The 20585-nt window shown below is 52.2% G+C and overlaps 2 protein-coding genes across 2 annotated transcripts; both read left to right on the top strand.

The window, feature by feature from the left end:
- The first annotated feature begins 398 nt into the window (after positions 1–398).
- Positions 399–12934, top strand: LOC119107016 (uncharacterized). Its single transcript, XM_037230364.1, has 5 exons — positions 399–517; positions 2002–2092; positions 6074–6215; positions 7506–7613; positions 12898–12934. The coding sequence occupies exons 1-5, from the start codon at positions 497–499 to the stop codon at positions 12932–12934; spliced, it is 399 nt and encodes a 132-aa protein (XP_037086259.1). The 5' UTR covers positions 399–496.
- Positions 12935–13654: 720 nt separating this feature from the next.
- Positions 13655–19964, top strand: LOC119107015 (protein NEDD1). The gene is made up of 9 exons (XM_037230363.1): positions 13655–13737; positions 15138–15248; positions 15813–15946; positions 16298–16417; positions 17288–17425; positions 18220–18455; positions 18753–18945; positions 19206–19411; positions 19808–19964. The coding sequence occupies exons 2-9, from the start codon at positions 15149–15151 to the stop codon at positions 19962–19964; spliced, it is 1284 nt and encodes a 427-aa protein (XP_037086258.1). The 5' UTR covers positions 13655–13737; positions 15138–15148.
- The last annotated feature ends 621 nt before the right edge of the window (positions 19965–20585 follow it).

The raw sequence follows: 20585 nt of genomic DNA, 5'->3' as shown, positions 1-20585 counted from the left end.
GGTATTAGCACGAGGAAACAAGAAATGAAGGTTCGTGGGCTCCTTGGGCATTAAGGCTTTATTTTCCCGCGAACCTTGGATAGTTCAAGTTCACACCGCATTTGAAACGTACTTGATGCTGCACATGCCGCACTTCCTGCGCCGCCGACCCTCGTAACGTACAAGCGACACCGCAGCCTTGAGGCCCAGCATCACCACGGCGATGGCGCCTCGCTGACGCAGGTGGCCGCTCCCCCCCCCCCCCCCCCCTGCAGCGCCTCGGGCCGAGCCCGGCCGATTGGCGGAGCCCCGACCGGAGGTGAGGGGTCAGGGCCTCCGTGCGGAGCCGCATCTACCGCCGCGGGAAACTAGGCCAGAGCGGGTGGGTCACGGCGGTGGCGCGGCACCACAGACACGTGCGCCACGTGGGAACACGGTCGGGCTCCGAGCGCGGCCGCGCCACCACCGGGCGCGCTCAGTAGCGGTGCAGCGGTCGTCTCGGTGATGGTGCTGCGACATGATGGCGGACTCTCCCAAGGTGAGGGGCGCGGTGTTCTGCAGACCGGCCCTTTCTCTATCCCTAGGGGCGGGCTCAAGGAACAAAGCCGCCCCCCCCCCCCCCACCTTCAGGTTTTGCCTGCGGTCTGTATAGCTAAACACATATTTACTGTTATTTACGCACCCATCACTTGCTGGGAACACATCGGTTGTGTTCCGTTCCGTCCCAAATCATGTCATGTGGCTGCCCCGTTCACAACGTGCGCAGCAGTGGTAGCTTGGAGTTGGTCCTCCCGCTGCCGGTCAAACAGGCGTCCCGAGGGCCGTGCGGGCACCGTGGGATCAAGGCATTAGTGTTCATCACGGCTGGGTCCTGTATTGTTTACATGCATAGCGGCGCGTCCGACCGATGGCATGCACTTGGTTCTCCTGAGCTTGAGGTGCGGCGTACATTGTTGCCATCTTGCTACTCGAACCGATTGTTTATCGTGTGTAAAATGATTGTCGCGTCTCACAGTGCTTGACTGGGCCTTAGAAATAGTACCTGCATGCGAAACGTCGTTAAAGCGTGCAGGTGCGTGTATGCATTACGTCCCCGCAGTGGCACGCGGAAACTGGTTTGTTCACTTCAGAGTTTGTGGACGCGGGTATGCCATGACTTTTCATCCTCAACGGTAGTGCACTCATTGCATTAATTTGCATCGCACGATGTGATCTCAACTCGATTCATTATCACAGTTACATAGTGCCCACCTACGCTCTTTTCGTTCACAATCGCTGACCTTGTCATGGCTGCTCGACCCACACCAGGCACCGGCCTTCCAGTTGCGACCATGCCAAATGCGGTGCTTCACGAACATACGTGATCTGTTGTCAGATGGCACCCAAACAGCTTTGTCACGGTATCACATAAATCGGACGGGTAGCATTGACGTCACTTCACTGATTTCCTGATCGCGAACCTTGGCCTACCAATGCCAGGGCCATTCTGCTGCCGGGCGGCGTTCGTGGGCCAGTGGTGCAGCGTTCTCACTCCAGTCTGGCTTGGGTTTTTGCAGTGGCGTGCGTGTGTCTATGACTTTGGCCTTGGCCGGGCGCGGGATTTTCGGAATTCACGGCCTGACTCGGCTGCTGTCCCAGTAACTGCCCTCTGAACGTTTCGGAGGTGTTATGATGCCTCCCCGCCCCCCCCCCCCCAGCACGCATACCTAGACGTGACCTGAGTGATTTACGTGTGACTCTAGCTCTGGGTAGAGTCACAACATGGATCCTGGTAAGGTGGGCACGGCTCTGAATCTGATCAGGGCAGTCTGATCACTCTGTTCCCGGGCTGCAGGCCAGACTCTTACTTTGTTCCCGAATTGTCGACCAACCTCCCGCTTTGATTGCTCATAAGACTTGACCGCGGGTCAGACCCTGGCTCTGTCAGCCTTCTGCCGGTCAGACCCTGGCTCCATCTCCCGTCTACGGGTCGGAGTCTGGCCCTGCTCCTTGTCACCGCGTCAGACACTGGTTGTGTTGCAGGCCTGCGGCCGGCGAGCCGCCCTGCTGATGCTCGCCGTCACTCTCAGCCGTCAGGTGACAGCACATCCGCAGGGTCACCGACTAATCAAAGGTCAGCCCTCCTCTGGGTCACGGTGTCCCCCCGCCCGCCACACACACGCATACACACACACACACACACACACACACACACACACACACACACACACACACACACACACACACACACACACACACACACACACACACACACACACACACACACACACACACACACACACACACACACACACACACACACACACACACACACACACACACACCTCGTATTAGGCGCCGGTGAGCCTGAGAAACAGTCGACAGTCAGCTCTCACCAATTATACTGGCGGTTTCGCCACGGGTCGCGGCTGCGCAACAGCTGGAAGCAGTCGCGTTGCAATCACAGGTGCCAGGTTGGGCTTGGCACGTGCTGACTGATGAATCCTTAATAGGATTGTTTACAATTCCATTGTAGCACTATCACCCGCTATCCTCTCGTGTGCATGGTGTACATTTTTGATGCCCAGCGCATTGACCAGCGTTGCCTTTTCGATCCCGCCACAGATGCGATGCGAGGCAATAGAACAGATGCAACGTAAGGAGACACCAGCTATTTTACTGGTCTGCTCTGCAAAGTAGGCGTCGCGTCAGACTTCCGCCGCCGGCTGGGATGGCAATAAGCGGTAGGCTTAGGCTGGCTGACATAAGTTTGCCCTACCTCGCACTTGCCTCTCTTGACGTGGAAACTGTCAGAGATGGGAGGCTGAGCAAGCTTAGTCGAAGGGAGACAGCCGATCAGTGCCTCCCGCACTGATGCACTTTTGTGGGAGCCCCGCAAACATCTGTGGACCGAGGCCATTTGTGGATCACCTGTCCATATCCCACAGCCGTATTGTGTCGAGCCGTCAGGGATTGGTTATGCTAATTATGAAGTCAGCGGTCTGAGGTCATTTATGGGTTGCGTGTTTCGAAGCGAAGGCTTTTCGTGACGTCATTCTGACTGGTCTGACCAACTGATGAGCTTGGTATAGTCATATGTCTGTTCGCCCCGCCTGTAATTTCAAAACGCCATTCTCTGTCGGAGAGGATGTGATCCTCACCAGCAAATGTGCACTGCACATATGTAAACGCGTTGGAAATATTTGTGCACGTGTATGAGACTGAAGATCTCTACATGATAACCATAGAGCAGATGATATTTCGGACGTGAAAACCGTCCTAACACGATAAAAGACATGATAACCATGCGGCAGGCCTTGTCAGGCTCGTCCCCGCAACCATCACGTTTAGTAGAAGCTGATCTATCTTCGCAACTGATAGCCACAGCTCCCTAAATTTGCAAAAGCGAGGAATATCTTTGTTAAAAAGTTGCATTTTATAAGACTGTAAGCATCAGGAGTGTTGTTTCTTCAATATTGCAATGTGAGTAAAATTGCCTCCTGCGATTAGCATACGAAAGGTAAAGGCTGCTCACCACAAGCAGAAAGCGACAGCGCGGATCCCAACATGCCGGTGTCTCGGCGATACTGCATCGCATCGACTCAAAGCAAATAAGCTGCTTATATGTTTTAATCGAAGCGATTGAAATGAATGAATCGAAAACCGCTAATTTATTAATGAGCGTGAGGACGCTATATAACCGCGAACTCTGCCTGCCAAACTGCTGGACTCTCCTGAAAGACGGACATCCCTACGCAGCTATTAAACCGTTTCTGTGGTTTCCAAATGTGTCTGCTCGTCGCTCGTCCCACGTTACATTAGGTAACACGCTGGTGATCAGTCGTGAGCAGCACATAAAACCACCACAGCCGCATTGCTGGATGCTGATTTGAGGCTCACTCGAGTCAATCAAAGCTCGAACTGAACAGCGCCAGCGCGATCGGCATGTGATATCCTTTTTATGTGCAACTGTACCGAGTGCCCGAATGAGGAGTGACGGGTGTACTCGGCATCTGATGGACCTCATGTGAATAGCTGAATCCTGGCATACGGATACCGCCGGCAGTATATGTGTCGTATTTTGACAACTGGCCGTGCCACGAGGTGAGCAGTGCGGCACAGCCGGCAGTACACAGCACACGGCACTCACGCGGCCGGGTGACCGGCTGTGTGAGGTAGGTTATGACTCTTGGGTCGCATGAGGTCGGATAAGGTCAGACTCCAGATTGGTATCGAAGTGCCAGCAGACCTCCTCATGCAACCAGCTTTAAACTAGACCCCGTTCTAAGGAAAACTTTGCTGATGTTCATGCCAGTGACCTTATTTGACCCTCAGAAGGGCAGGATGAGTAAAACCCCTCGAAATAGTCTTGATATTGAAGTCTAAAATAATTGTTAAGAGTTACTTAAGACAGCATGTTCTTCAAAGCGAAAGGTTGGCCAGGGTCTTTTAAGGGCAGTAACCTCCCTCACCTTCATGGAGTTAAAATAAGATGCCTTTCGACGTCGCTCTGATCGGGGAACTCGAAAAGAGCATTGCAAACTATCTCATACGACAAGATTTCCAGTAATGACGTGGTTTCGTCTGTGCATTGATCTGACCTTCCTAGCTGAAACAAGACCCATGCCATTATTCGTAATCCTTATTTCAATGGACTGATTTTCTGTGAAGCAATTTCAAAGTTGCCTGATTTCATCTGACCCTCCGTTCTTGCATCAATTTAACTATTCCCTAGGAATCGCCTTTCGTGACAGCCATAGCTTGGCTTTGACCTGCTATAGCCTAACGACCTGTCAACGTATATCTTAACGTATTGCACCAAAATATTGTCTTTTCAGTTTCCTACAACTTTACTAACTTTTGGCATGATTTCCACACACTGTTCGGAAGTTAGTCTGGAAAAGACCTTCGTCGGGGTCAAATTGACCCCGACCCGAGCGCGTGTTAACAACAGCGTTACATCCTCAGAAGCACCTGTACAGCCGGCGGTACATGTGTCGGTTATTAAAGCGAATGCTCCACACTTGAAGATTTTGAGGCAAACATGACTTATGAGATAAAAACTTACGTAAAACCATTGGTATCCTTTAAATTACAAAAAAACTGCCCTAGCCCTACCCCTGCCATAACAAAACATCACTTTTTAGCAAATGTGCTGCTCCATACGTCATCGTTGAATTTTTACGTCATGGGACATTTCTATGGTGTCAGGGTCACTGCCAAACAGAAATGACACCGAAGCGGACTCGCTTGTAGTAAATCAGTTCACCGCTAGATGACTTGCTTATTTGTGCGTGTAAAAATGGCCATCGGTTTGTGTGCGTATTTGTGTGCCCGTTTTAGTATGTTTATATATACATATATATATATATATATATATATATATATATATATATATATATATACATGCGGCGGCTATGCGGCCTTGAACAACGCATAGCCAAAAGAATGACAGAATCTGTATGACGTTATTATGGCATCATTGATGCCTGGGTGATCCCGAAACAGTCTGTGCGAAACAGTCTGCACATTTTCACGGGCATGTAGCTCAGAAACTAGAGGGGTTTAGGTCATGAGAAGGACAGTGCTATGAACTGCACCGAATGATCTTCAAGGTGGCTATTTCGGTTGAAATCCCCATATCAATGTGGAATATTCTCAAGTTACTCGATTCCTAGGTATATTCCGTCATGGCTAGCAGAACTGCCCAAATATCTATACCAAATGATGTTCGTGATCGTAACTTGAACTTGACGCGTTAAGCTTGTTGAAATTCGACTGATCTCCGTTGACGCGATTATTCGTGCTGACGTGCTTCAGACATGCATAAGACAATGGTCATATCTGCATGAACCTTAAGCACAGTATGAACACTGAGAAGGCGAATTTCTTATGATGTTTCTATGACGGCATGCATCTCTGGGTCACTTCAAATAAGGTGGCACGAAATAGTATGCGCAAGTTCACGGATGCTTCGCTCAGAAACAAAAGGATTTTCTGTCTTATGAGGGACAAAGCTGTGAACTACAGGGAGGTACCTCAAAAATAACCAGCTCATTTAAAAACCTCACACCCATATGGAACGTTCCCTTTAACAACAGCGCTGTGTCCCCAGATGAGGAGCACGGGTACAGCCGGCAGTACATGTACGGACGTCGGGACCACGGTGCCATGCACGCGGACGCCTCGTCGCCGTGGAAGCATGACGCCGGCGTCAAACACGGCTTCTACGGGATGTACGATCACTACAGGATCGGGTGAGGACTGCGAGCATGCATGGTTCGCGGAGATGAGGCACTGGAGGGCGGAATAGGTGTGGTCCAAAATAAATAAATGCGTTACGCGTTGCCAACGCGATCACGTACATTTGCACGTCCTGTGAAAATCCGGCCTCCCCTGGATTTTGTTTTGAAAATGCAACTTTGTATTCGTTTGAAAGCCCCGCTTACTCCAAAAAATCATTGTGCTATCGCGCACTTCTGTAGGCCCGGAAGGACGAACATGTTTATGGCAGCCTCGTGCTGAGCTTCATCAGCGGAGTTTGTGACATTATCTATGTAATATAACTGTACAAGCGTCATGCATGTCATCCGTTCGCTCGCCTCCACGTCGCATCAGGTATCATGCCATTGCTGCATTGTAAGCATTACTTGAAATTATCACAGCTGCATTGGGTATTGGGTGCTGCTGACTGAACCTCATTTGACATTTGACATGACATTTCAGCCCGAATTTGAAAATATCATGACACTCGTATAAGCGTTCGTTACATGCGGGTAGTAGATTCAGAAGACCGTGATGCACAAGTGCAGCACCGGATTTTCCATGCAGTCCAGAACGGTAGGCCGCCAGATTTCACGGCTAACTTTGGGAAGAAAACTAAACACATGAAGAAACATTGGCGGACTACTGCTATCGTAACTGGTGTTTCCGACCAGCATAATCAGACTCCTTGGTTAGCGCGTCAGACTACGAATGGTGAGATCGTGGCTTCGAAGCTAACGGCTGCCAAAGCCATTTAATGGTGCGCTACGTACGGGTCCTCGCGCCAGGCATGAAATGGCGCTTTTCAGGACCAGTTTATACCTGACGACGATGGAAAAGCAACCGGCCGAAGCGTTGCGGAAACATGAACTGAAAATATGAGGACAGTCGCGGAATATCTAACACGCTTGCATGAACACAAATTATCAAGCATTTCCTAAAACAGGTAGTTCAACGATAAGCGGACCTGTGCATATGCCGCTTTAAAACAGCATTTGGCAACGACTGGCGACGGATCTGAGCGGTGGCACTGGAAATCTTCCAAGTAGTGGAGGGATGACCATTTTTGGTTGTTCCTTCTGACAACGTCCTCGAGGCAATGTGAAATATTTGAGAAAACTCAGGGCTCCCCCCCCCCCCCCCCGCCCGGTCCACTTATCTCCGTTTCCCATGGCCTGAGGACTGACGTCAGCGTCAATGCTTCACACCATTGTTTCACAGTTAGTGCCCGCCTTTTGACCGTACATAACCGCCGCGTCCTGACCCTCCGCGCTTGTTTTCAGCCGTGTTCATCCACTTGAACAAAACGACTCGTCGCCCGCGGCGACGGCGGTCAAGGTCCACCACTGGCCAACCAGTGCCGCGACGACGAAGCTGTCCGCCAATCAACAGCCAGTATTTCTGCTTTTGGCAGTTTTGGTGCTGAATGTGCACCGACTGCATCTGGTGGGAGATTTTCCTGCTTTGCCAGTCACTTGGACGGGTGCCGAGTAACGGACGATTTGTCATCTGTATGAAGTACGGCTTGCTAAGATATCTGCTCCGTGGGTGGGACAACAAAACAAACAATTCACGCCTCATCCACCACCCGAAAGCTTTTGCACAAAAGCCTGCGTCATGAACGGCCACCGTAACCAACAAAGTCGCAACTGACTTCAATATTTGCGCTCCACTGGAGTGCCGAATAACATCATCCCCAATCACTGACCTGAGCAATCATCCTGCCGATACAGTGCCGTTACGATCAGTTCCCTATCGGACCACGATAAAGATATGCTCACAATTAAGATCATGATGGCAAGAGCTATTGATCATTGATGAGCTGACTGCAAGACCAGTTCACGGTGAAGCTCACTGTACGGTCAATATCGTACATTACCTATTTCAGCTCACTATCAGGACCATTTCAAAATTCCGACCAGGACCAAGATCACGCTCACACCACAGTACGGAAGGGTGGTCAGCAACTGTTAGCTAAACGCGCCCTCTCCCATGGCGGAAGCCGGCATCATCAAACATGTCGCCAGCCGCGGCACAGCGTCCCTTCCATCTTCCTCGCACACTGGGTGTTGTGACTGAGGCGGTCTCGCTCTCGATCTGTGTTTGAGCCGGTCTCGATCTCTCGATCTGTGACTGAGACCGTCTCGATCTCTCGATCTGCCGCGGACAGCAGTAGCATTCCATCTGTGGCATCTCTTCTAAAACCATGTCTCTTGCAAGTGGTCTGCTCAGCCCGAAGGAGCTCTGAACAAACAGTCATCAGTCAAATGTCATGTGCCGCATGCCGTGTGTAAACTCTGCTCGTCTGCATGTTGGCGTTGAATTTCCGATTAAATTTCAAAGACGGCTTTTGGATTGCATCTGGTATTAATACTGCCTCGCAGCATTCAGATTATTTGCCGTTCGCAACATTTAAAAACCAGAATGTTTGTTATCACGTCGAACGGCCATTACTTCACGTCACGTCGAACGTTTGTTATCACGTCGAACAGCCCAGGTTTCCCAGAAAGTCCAGCACAACTGAAACCTTGTATGTGTCCCAGAAGCCGCGTCAATCTAACAAGCTTGTGGCTGCCAATTGGGAACTGGCAGCAGTGCCAGTCTTAGCAGGGTGGACGTGTTATGGCACAACAAAACACGCTAAAGAATATTTCGTCACAACCACAATTCAGCCGTGACTGCAGCTCTGGGCTGGTGAAGTCACGGCCTATCGTGGTAAACTATCCTGTCACATTCTTTACGAAACGGAACAAGACAGCCGCGCTCGTGGTCTTCAAACGGCCGAGAAGACGAGCAACATTCACTAATTCTCGGCCGTGAGACAGGCTCCCCAGTTTTACCATGCATGTAATCTGTTGAAAAACACGCCGCGTTAGCGCCGCCCTGTGCGTGAGAGCGTGGCGTGTGTGGCGTGACCGCGCCGTGTGCGCCGCCGCACGCCACTGCCTCGTGCCTTTTGTTTGCAGTGCTGTAAGCGGTTTCCATTGTTATTAGTGCGCTGGTCTGGGCTGTCCCTACAGCTCACGATCACGCCAGAGCAAAAAAGGGGGCGATGCGCACCACCACCAATGACGTAAGGCATGTCCATAGCGCCCCGCGCTGTTGGCGAAGCGGTTGCGATAGCTGCGGTTAGTGATTACCTACGATATTACGTGAGTTGACCCTGCCAGCAGGCGTGCTTTATCGGCACCGTGGGCTGAACTATCCTAGCTTCTCCCAAATCACAGTCATTATCGCCGTGTAAACACGCTTGCGTCAGTGATGAAATTACTGCGATATTTCTATGCAGCCATGATACTCCACGGGTCCATGATATTTCCATAAACTTAAACACAAATTTTTCTGGCCACAGCTGGACCGCAATCACATTTTGCGCGTTCCATTTCGCAACTTTTGTTTCTGAAAACCTACTCAGACCTTACCTTTAAATGCACAATGATATCCAGCGAATTACGACCAAACTCAAGACTAAATCGTTCATCATATTGTCTCTGGTCAAGCAAGCGACAGGTGTTGCAAACCTCCGAAGTTGCGAAGCCTTCAGGTTGTACGCGGGTCAGACCTGTCCAGGTAGCACGCCAGATCAGCTTCGCCACGGACAGAAGTGCACCGCGCAGTGTAGTGTGGCACTGCTCAGTGTAGTGCAGCGCAGCAGTGTAGTGTGGCAATTTGGGCACATGATTTTCTGTGACATTCCCACTACCTGCACATGTGTCGGATGGTTCTGCATGTTCCAGAGCTGCTCAGTACAGACAGTACATACAGTCACGGTAAAGTCTATGATCTTAACTCGCAGTGCGAATTGGCACAGTGCAGTACAATATAACACTGGAAAATGCACTTCGACAATGCACAATACATTTACGTAGAATGTACCACTGTAGCTCACGCTTAAGTATTTAAGAGCGCCGATATCGCGTTGCGCTTTAGTAAGCGATGACTATCCTACTAGCAGATGTTTCGAAACGTTTCATTGATGCGTCATGTGACGTCTGCGGTTAGCAGTAATGAGCGCACAATCTATGATACGAGCCTTGTTGAAACGCTTTATCTGTGTCGTTATAGGCATGCATGTATACTTGTGTATTTATTGCGGATGGACAGAGGAATGTTTGTTTAAGGGAGCCGATATGTAAGCAGCTGTGTTCAACGCACCATAAGGGTAATCGTAATAAACTAAACCCCAAAACGTCAAGTTTGTCCCCATCGCAAACAACTCCATTGAGACTCCAAGAGACGTCGCAGACAACACCGTTGTCTGATACTAATAGGGCAAAGCAAGCATGAGGCACAAAGAGCAAGAAGCGAGGCAGCATATAGAATCTCGTATATAAGTGAGAAACTCGTTGAAGCACAGCCAAATTAAAGTTTGGTCGAAATTAACTCGAGAGCCGTCGGCTGTAATCCACCATCGCCTCACATTTTCATAACCAGCCTGGCAAAAGAAGGGTTTTTACGTAATACTTTGGTCCAGATCGGATCATGCGCATAATGCGTCGTCGTCGTCATAAAGGGTTTACAACGCATTCAGCTGCTGGGGCTATGTGACATCAACCGCCTCTCACACTGGCAGGAAGGGCAGGCACCGCGGGGAATCGAACCCCGTATCCCTGGTTTCCCAAACGCGCAATGGTAAAGCAGGTGCGTCAACCACTACACTATCGGCACCCCGTACGTATCTAGTGCAGTGTGAGCAACCATAGGATCTGTCCATATGAACTGTCCTTTTTCCGAGCCCCGCGGCACTTTTGGTTCGCGATCTATAGCGTTGAGTTGTGCACAAATCAGACCATTCCGTTTTACCCATGGGACCTATGGAGGCGTGCGAACTTGCACCTTGAAACGACCGAGTTTCAGGCCGAGACGGTCACCTCTGTCATTTGAAACTGGTTAGAGCAGCAAAGAATTTCGACTGTTGTGTTCTGATAAATTAAGAATCTGCTAGTTACGAGGAGACGTGAAGAGGGTAACCCAAATACATTGGAAAATATATGTTTTGATATGATCAAAAACGGCTTCAGGTCCTAGTTTTTTGTATTCAGTGCTTATGCCGCAAACAATTGCGCTGGAATAAACCGAGAGGTACGAGCTAAACAAAGTGAACAAGGCAACACTGGTATACATGACAATATCAAGAAAACATTAAATCACTCGTGACCATAAGCAATGCCTCCAGACGTCAAGTTTTCTTTGAATCACTATACTATCGGCACCCGGCGCGCGGGCTCCAATCTTTTGATAGTATTTGTTTCACCAGTCGATTCTGCAAAGTAATTAACGTTCTCTGTAAAATATAACACGGCCTTGTGCATTTTGAGGTCATTTCGACCCAATCCATTCAACACTGATGAGACCCCTTATTTCGGGTGAAGGGGTCCCCTGAGTACACTACCGCGCACGTTATTGTTCTTGGCCAAGGGCTGGAGGGTCATTCTGTCCCACGGCGGTGTGTTTCTAGCGACACGGGGTGGCATTCTCTGGCTGATCCGGAGGCCCTTAGAAAGATACATCGTATTGCATCAGTCCACTCCCTGATGCGGGAGGCCTTCTGACCCGCAGTTGACCCCGGATCGACGCATGAACCGTCATCAACGCAACAACATTCCTGCTAGCCGAAGGTGGTTAAATAATTGGCTTATAGACTCCAGTTGAGCTTAACGGCCCCGACCAACGCAGGAGACCCGCTACCATTTGGGCTCCCGTCCCCGTACCTGTTGAGCAAACCTTCCCCTGACCGATTCGAGGCCCACTGCTGACACAGAACGCCCTGTTAGGCACTGTGGACCCCTGAACGATACATGAGCGCGACCGATGTAAATCGCGGGTCCGGCCTTGTCCCTGCTTGGGAAATGGGCTCCCAGAGCTCAGACCAGCACAGAGCCGACTGTTCGTTGTTCGTAATCTCTGGTCGAAATAGAGGAACGCTCTGTCCCAAGGGTCCCTATCGGTGCAAGAGACCATCTTACTGACATTTGAGATCACGGCCCTATGGGCGGGAGTCCTTAATGGGACCTACAGCCAGCCCTTCGGATCCCTCAGTCATGCCATCGCGCGTTTGATCTTTGGTCTCGAGAAGCCCTTCGGTCCCTCTCCGGGCCCTCTCAAACACCGCTCCGGCTCGGGGCCACTTGCCGCCACAGGACCCCTGTTCGGCACCGTGGCCCCTAACCGACACAGGAGCCCCTCATTATTGCGTCAGGGACCCAGAACATTGCTAGGAAATGGGTCTCAATGGCTCAGACGGGGCATGGAGCTGACTACTCGGTGTTCGCAGTCTCTGACTGACTTAGACACCCGCATCGTCTCAGGGTTTCTTCAAACGGTACAAGAGGACCTCAGGCTGATATTTCAGGTCACGATCCCATGGGCCGCGATTCTTTATGTGACCAACAGCCAGTCCTTCGGGCCCTTATGTCCTCCAAACGGACCTTTGATAGTCCATTCCGTTAGGCCGCCCGGGCATACCGACATATCGGAGCATACCAGACATACTGGGCGTGACGCCCATACCGACAAGAAGGTGGCTGTGCGGTACTGGTGGTGTCTGACCAGCAGATTGGCCCGTATGGATTCGAGGGGTCCCCGATCGACGCAAAGGGCCCTCTGTCATTCGAGTGCCGGTCTGCGTAGGCCGGAGCCCCTGACAAAGACTCCAACCATCCCCCGTGCCCACAGACCTTCCAACTGGGTCCTTGATTGTCAGAACCGGTAGGCCCTCCAGGTTCTTCAGACCTTTTCGAGCAATACTTCTGGACGACTTGCGCTCTTTGCCAGCACATAGGCGCTTTTAGGCAATGCGGGAACCTTAAATGAAGAGGCACGTGCCCCCCGCGCCCCTTCCGCCTGCGCTGCTAAACAACCCATTTCAGCTGTTGAGCTCTGGGTTCCCGACTGCACTGCTTAGTATCACGCGTACCACACTCCGCGGTATTTAGTACCAATTGTTCCTGGCACCGTTCCCTCTCGAAAAGTATTGGTACTAAATATTCTCGCGGACATGTTGGCTGTTCATACTCGACCCAAGGCCGCTAACCAACCCAACCTAGCCGTCTCCCAGGAGAAACTCGCAATGAAATGGGAATTAGGATTCCAAAAATGGTATCCGTTGCCGCCATGCATGCCAAATAAGGAATGAGATGTTGCAGTCCCAGCAGCGAGAGACGGCGTGTGACATACTGATGACGTCATGATAAGAAATACTCTAATTGGCTATCTTTGTCAAGACAATGACATGCTTCTTAATTATTTTAAGGACACATGTTTGCTTTAAATAAATATAAATAGCTCTAAAGAAAAATTGAAGCCATTGGGCAGCTGAATATTTATTGCGTAGCGCACATTTAAATAACTTCGATCCGCGCCACTTTCGATCGAGCAAAGCGAATGTCCAAGGCGAAAAGCTACATCAACAATATTCGCGACGTTCGATTCTGCACCATAAACGGAACGGCTGCGGGCAAGGCGCTGGGGGGGCGCCGCTGGGGCCGGAGACTGGAAAGGCGGCATTGTGGAAAGGTAAGGCTGCCGGTTGGGGAAGTGGCTGGTGACTGGTGTAGCGTTCGGTACGTGAGCATGGAGTGCCGTGTTTAGCGGGCTCAAGCTCGTTTGATAAGAGTGGAGGCTAAGTACAGGCAGTTGTGGACTGGGCAGGCGGGTGACAAATTGTAGGTAGGTTGGGAGGTAAACTGGATGACTTGTCATTGTATGGCAGGCTACAGACAGGCCATGTGGTACATGTTTTATTTGCTGTACAGAGGACATTCAGAAAGTAGTGAGGATGGGTTTATTCCCAACTTGAGCCTATCAACCTGTGCCATGTGCTGCATGTGTTACCAATCTGGCGACTAGTGTTTATGTTTAAAATCTGAACATTGGGTGCCTATATGAAGTGTTGTACTTTTTGCCCCTTTCTCTTGTTTTTTAAAAATCCAGTTCAGGCCTTCAAATAAAGGGTCCAACACTGACAGATGTGTTGTCTGCTGACAGTGTTAGGTCATGTGAGGATGTGGGCATATAGGAAACAAACTAAGCTATTTGTCACAATGGATGCAACATGATATTATTTTTAAAATTTAACATGGGATTTTCTTCCTTTTTAGCTAATCTGTTGCTTCTGGCATTAGCCAATTTTATCAATTACCAGTTTAATTATAATAGCAAATAAAAGCAACTCAAAGTGCAGCCAGTCAGCTTTGGGGCAATTGTGTATAATGTAGGCTTACACTGCATATTAAAGACTGATACAAGCATCTGCCTATAGATTGGCTCTTACAGGTGACAATTTTTTATTTTGAATTGTTGATGGTTATCAGATTCAAGCATGTGTGCTCTTGTTTTGGGTGATGTAAATTTTGTATAAATCTGGTCATGTGCTAGAACTCCTGCCCAATTATCTCAGGCTGACATCCAGGGATATTTGGGTTGGGCTGTCAGTTTTCTGTGTGAACTTGGCAGTGGTGCAGGATCTGTAAGGATCTGTGATGTGATGTGACCATTCTGTGTGCAAATTGGTAACAATATGTAAGAGCCACATACTTATAAGGGTCTATGCAACTTGCCAAACATGAAACATTCCAGATATATTTGACCGTAATGACGTCAAAAGTTCAGAGGGAATCGAGTATCGAGGGAATTGTGCATCTGTTTGCATATTATATCGAGGGTCGAATTTATTTTTTCATTTTGGTTTGTGTCAGGGTAGTGTCATGGAGACTGCCTGTCACAGTACTGACACTACAAGTTTGATGTGCTGTTCCCTACATATCTAGACAAAGCCCAGGAAACACACTTGTTCACTGCAGCTGCAGTGATTTCTTAGGAATAAGGGAGTACTTGTTTTATGGTGACATGATGATGCTTTCACAATTATGGATTGAGGTAGTATGTCAGCAGCATATGTCCAATGCATTTTCCAGGTTGATCTACAATGACCAGCCCAAACCTTGTCACCTGTGGCGACAACATCAAAATCTGGGACTCCAGTGGATATTCATTACTCCACCAGTTTCAGCCCAACAACACTAATGGTATGCATATAAATGTTCATTTTTTGCTGGAAATTTTTGCACAGGTGCCAATTACAAACTGAAGGACTTGTGTATGGCTTTGTAATGATGTATTTTTAAGTGCATTATGCATTTGGTAGTCATTTGAGGTCAATTGTGGTATAATTCATTATTGCATATATTTGATGATCTATTATACCAATATGCAAAATGTGTTTTAAACCAAGTGTTATCAGAGCCTTGATTGCTTACCTTACCTTAGGTATTCACTTTGCTAGATTTGTACATTGCATGCCTGTTGCTAACTGGTAATAAAACTGTTGTCCATGTTCTCCATGTTCATATCACATGTCATATGTGATGCTGAGGTGAACACAGCTGTGGGATTCTGCTGGCAGTTCATACACATCACTTGCACCTCTCCTGAATTCCTCTTCATGTGTGTTCTGCTCTCACTGTGTCAGTGCAGCACTCAGTCTGCAGCCTGTCGCCGGTGTGTTCCACTCTGACTCTGTGTCAGTGCAGCACTCAGTCTGCAGCCTGTCGCCTGATGTGAGGTGCCCACGGTGGCCGGCTGTGCGGCAGATGACGTGGTGACGGACGTCTGCTGGAGCCGGGATGGCAGCATGGTGGCCAGCGTGGTCAGCCGGCAGGCGCAGCTGGTCGTCACTGGCGTCTCGGCGCACAGCACGCGCCAGCTGACGGCCGCCACAGACCTGGTGAGCAGGTGCCCCAGCACCAGGCACTGTGCAACAGTTTTCGGCTGGCCCGGCTGGAGGGAAACTGTGAGGAGGGATTGATTTGGATCTGTTGAGCTTCCCAATTGAATCACATTTTCGGTTTTGTGTATGAGTTAAGGCATGATATAGGTGGTCTGAATCGGCGTCAAACGACCACTGCAGACGGTGCCCGAAAACACGTATCAACAACTACAACAAAGGGTGGTTTGATCTGTTTTCGCGTGATGGTTTTCTTACGTGTTATCCGCAGCCCCCTCTGTAAATGCTGCTTTGACCCGGTTTGGTGAGCACCTGCTGAGATGCACCCTCCCCCCCCCCCCCCTCCCGCAGCCCAAGGCGACGTGCTGCCGTTTCTGCACCTCCAACAGCCGGTACATCTGCGTGGGGTCCCACTCCGGCGGTGTCGACCTCTGGGACAACAAGAATGGCAAGCTGGCCAAGCAATACCAGGTGCGACAGGGGCTGGCAGTCACCTGTCCGCAGGGCGGGAGTGGTACCTGTCGCGCGGGTGTGGTCACCTGAGATCCGTAGCTCACCCTGCAGCAGCCCAAGCCCACCTGCTGCCGCTTCTGCACCTCCAACAGCCGTATCACCGGAGAGACCAAATGACACTAGTTTGGTCTGTGCTTCGATTCCTTCCATTGGGGGGTTGATTCTAGCGAAACCAGCTAAATGCAAGCGATACGCTCGCGTTCCGCGTTCATGCAGTGTACCCAGTCCATGTTCCATGGACTGTCTACGCACTCGGCCAGCTTTTCGAGGTGGGCACGATTTGAAAAACGTTTTCAGCTTATCTTGAGGGGCATGTTAGATCATGTAAATTATCTATGCATCTTGAGTTATATTTCTAAGCAGCGTGCCTGATTTTTCGTGCCCTCCTGTTTTCAGCTACCTGACCTGATCTAACCCCATTTAGCGTGACTACTGACTTCAGTTTACGGGCACTGACATTGCAAGGTATTATGTCGCCTCTCCTGACCACCTGTGACCTCTCATGACATAGCCTAGCCCCTGATCTCGCCTGTTCCGGTGCTGACCGCTGGCCGCGGTCGTCGCGGGGTCACCAGGCGCTCGTGTCATGACATGGCCCAGCGCCTGACCTCGCCTGTTACGGTGCTGACCGTCGGCCGCGGTCGTTGCAGGGTCACCAGGCGCCCACAACCTCTCATGATATGACCCGGCTCCCGGCCTCGCCTGCTCCGATGCTGACTGCTGGCCGCGGTTTTCGCGGGGTCACCAGGCGCCCGTGACCTCTCATGATATGACCTGACCCCTGACCTCGCCTGTTCCGGTGCTGACCGCCGGCCGCGGTTTTCGCAGGGTCACCAGGCGCCCGTGACGCGGGTATGCTTCAGCGGCTCCGACCGGCACGTGGCGTCCGCCTCGCGCGCCGGCCACGTGCTGGTGCACAACGTCACCAGCGGCGTCGTCACCGAACTACCGGCCGCCCGCTCAGAGGTGGGTCGGAGGCGACCGGCCGGGCTGACCAGGATGTGGTGATGCTGTGCGTGTGGTGGGGTTAGGCGCTCCCTGACGCTCGAATGGCGTGTTTAGAAGGTGCCTGTTATCTGGGTCCGTTTGTCGTATTCGGTTGCAAGACAGCTGCATTGCGGGTGCTGGCGATGTTAAAGAGGCTGGAGCTAACGAAAATTTCTCTGAAATTATTTGATATAGAAAAGCAGAGGGTTGCAGTTCCATAATTTGACTTCAGCCCAACAAATAAGAAAACCTGAGATATATCACATTTGTACTGGTTCTTCTCCGTCATAATGGAAGTACCACCAGATGGGTCTTATCCGTTGGACACGTATAGCTGATACTAAAAAAAAATTACAAGGGAAGAGGAATACTTACAGCAAAAAGAAGGATTCTAGAGCAATCGGGGAGGGATGTCACAAACTTCAGCATATTTGATGCCTTGACGATTCTTCAGTGGTGCCTATAAGCCACTCCTCACCTGGCCACTCGCTCAAAAACACGTGTGCTTGGCTTCCGTAGCTATATGACTTTTGCAGTGTCTGTGGAATGTGTTTGTAATGGATTCTTGTACAAGCAGTATCCGTCCTCACCCTTTGCGCGCGTGTTGCATCGTCGCTCACCTCGCCCTTACGACGCAGTCATCATCACTGCTCATCTGCAGCCAACTGGCCGTGTTGGTCTGCCCCGTTATCGTTACCCCGGCAGCTCCAGCCCCAGCCCGCCTCCCCCGCCCGGCGGCCGCAGCCTCACGCCCCGTCGCGCCGCGCCCGCAGCCGCAGTGCGCACGCGACCTGCGCTACAGCACGGTGCGACCGGCTGTGCTGGGCGCCGCCTTCGACACGGGCCACGTGTCGCTGTGGGACGTGAACCAGCGCCGCCTGCTGCACACGTTCACCAGCGGGCACGTGGCGCCGGCCGCCGGGCTCGCCTTCTCGCCCGTCAACGACATCCTGCTGGCCAGCGTCGGCCTGGACAAGCGGCTCGTCTGCTACGACCCCAAGACCAGAAAGTACGCCGGTGGCGGGTGGTGTTGGCCGTTAATGCGCTGATCCGGTCATTGGCTGTGTGGTTGTGGCGCCTGTGTCGTCATCTGGACCCGGCTGGCGGGTCGCGGTGCATGACACGGCATGATATGACGTCATCGCATGGCATTAGTCGCGGCTAAGTTGGGTGGAAGATTTTCTGCGGGAGAAATTTCATTTGAAGATCTGCGCTACAATCGTCCGGTGTATCTAGACAGCTGTGCGACGCCTGCTATCTAGACAGCTGGCGGCCTGGGGTGTGACTGACCCGCCGGCCCGGCCAGTGTGATCCAGAGGGTGGTGAGCGACGCGCCGCTGACGGCCGTCGACTTCCACGCCGATGGCGTGCAGCTGGCGGTGGGCACGTCGCAGGGGCGCGTCTGCGTATACGACCTGCGCGCGCCGGGACGGCCCAGCCGCTCATTCACCGCGCACCGCAGCTCCGTGCAGCGCGTCCAGTTCCAGCCGCCAGCCAAGGTGGGTCCAGCCCTCAGGGCGTCACCGCCCGCGACGGAGCGCAGGGGCGGGACACCAGTGATCGACCATGCATGCGGTTCGGTACCAGGAGCCAAGCGGCGGTGGGTGTTTAGTCTTCAGCTGATTGCTTGTAAGTGTGCTTTATACAAGCTGGGTGATGTGTGCTGCCTGCAGTCTGCCCGAGCCTGCTATTTTGGTGTGCTCTAATGACGTGATGTACACCATGCGTTAGTTTGCTGACGTGCTGACGTCCCTGTCAGGTTCGAGGCCGGGGCTCCAGCGTTCAGACCGCTGAAGACAGCAAGGCTCTGCCCTCCGGCCAGAACCATTCGCTGCCGGCCGCCGAGCTGATGCAGAACCACGTGCCCAGGCATGGAGAGGCGCCGCGCACCCATTCGACGCCGGTGGAGAGCGCCAAGCCGACGGCCGTCGCGGCTAACGACAGCGGCGGTCCGACCATGGCCATGTGCGTGCTGACCGGGCGGCGGACCTGCGGACGGTGGCAGGGAGGCCGGTGGGAGCAGGGGAGGATGGAACGTCTCCAGTCTTGAGTTAAGGTCGCACTGGGGAGTTTGTCACCGACTCAGTGCAGCTGCATATATCACTGTATCGTCTGGAGGGGCCGCACCCCCCTCCCCCCCCCCTTCGGGCGCGGCTGAAGGCTGCCTGGGCCGGCTTCGTCATTCTCTCCTGAATCGGTCCAGGGCCTGACGAGACCGGCCAATATGCACGCGTCAAACTGAGCCCCCTGTTCTCCCCTGAGTGACCCGACCTGACCGGGCCTGCAGGTATGGCCAGGTGTCCGCCGAGCAGAGCCCCCTGTTCTCCCACGGGTTGTGACCCGACCTGACCGGGCCTGCAGGTATGGCCAGGTGTCCGCCGAGCAGAGCTCCCTGTTCTCTCCGCTCCGGGATGAGAGTCGCCACGCGGCCGCCTCTCCGCCCGCCGCGACCGTGCCTAACGGCGTCACGCTCAACGGTACAGTGCACGGTAAGACGCTGGCGTCACGTCCCTCGTAGTGAGAACCATCGGCCAGACTCGCGGCATGCTCCCCCAGGTCAGCTCTGCTGACGTCGCGGTCGGCAGCGTCAGCAAAGCCTGCCGCGGCCACGACGGCTCAGCGATGCCGGGACGGTCGTTGGCGAGGAGCTGTTGAAGGATTAGGCGTTATGTTGCAGTGTAGGCTTTCTGTATCCTGTAATCTGTATTATTGCCGTAATATGTTATTATTATGCTGTAACCTATAGCGTGTATGCTTGCTCTTCTCGCGTCAATGGTGCAGAAAGTCACATGTCCAGCTGGAAGTTGTGCCTGATCCGCCTTAACAAGACAAGCCCTGGGCTTATCGTTGCAGGCAACGTAACACACCGTCAGCACCACATGTGCCGTCTGGTACCGTGTTTTGTGCCTCGCTTCTGGAGAACCTCTACTCGGACCTGTAGAGGGCTGGTTCGCTCTGGCGTCTGCGAGCTGTCCCTGTTAATCACCGTGTGCCTCCGCCACGGTACCGCCGCCGCGTGCCGGCCGTGACCGGCGCCGCGTGCGCCCCCAGGACGCGACTCGAGCCTGTTCTCGCCGGTGCGGGGCGACCTGAGCCTGGGAGCGGCGCCCGCGCTCGCGCCGGGCCGCGCCGACGCCAC

Source organism: Pollicipes pollicipes, unplaced genomic scaffold (genome assembly GCF_011947565.3).
Source record: "Pollicipes pollicipes isolate AB1234 unplaced genomic scaffold, Ppol_2.1 Scaffold_6598;HRSCAF=7821_pilon_pilon_pilon, whole genome shotgun sequence".
In the NCBI taxonomy this organism is placed as follows: Eukaryota; Metazoa; Arthropoda; class Thecostraca; order Pollicipedomorpha; family Pollicipedidae; genus Pollicipes; species Pollicipes pollicipes.
The sequence above is the reverse complement of the archived record's forward strand: the minus strand, read 5'-3'. Positions and strand labels throughout refer to the sequence as shown.

Coding starts and splice junctions, on each gene's coding strand:
- LOC119107016 (XM_037230364.1), top strand. CDS start 497: ATGATGGCGGACTCTCCCAAG. Junction 518..2,001: donor TGATGGCGGACTCTCCCAAG/GTGAGGGGCGCG, acceptor GTTGTGTTGCAG/GCCTGCGGCCGGCGAGCCGC. Junction 7,614..12,897: donor AAGCTGTCCGCCAATCAACA/GCCAGTATTTCT, acceptor CCGTGCCCACAG/ACCTTCCAACTGGGTCCTTG.
- LOC119107015 (XM_037230363.1), top strand. CDS start 15,149: ATGACCAGCCCAAACCTTGTCACCTGTGGCGACAACATCAAAATCTGG. Junction 16,418..17,287: donor AGCTGGCCAAGCAATACCAG/GTGCGACAGGGG, acceptor CGGTTTTCGCAG/GGTCACCAGGCGCCCGTGAC. Junction 18,456..18,752: donor TACGACCCCAAGACCAGAAA/GTACGCCGGTGG, acceptor CGGCCCGGCCAG/TGTGATCCAGAGGGTGGTGA.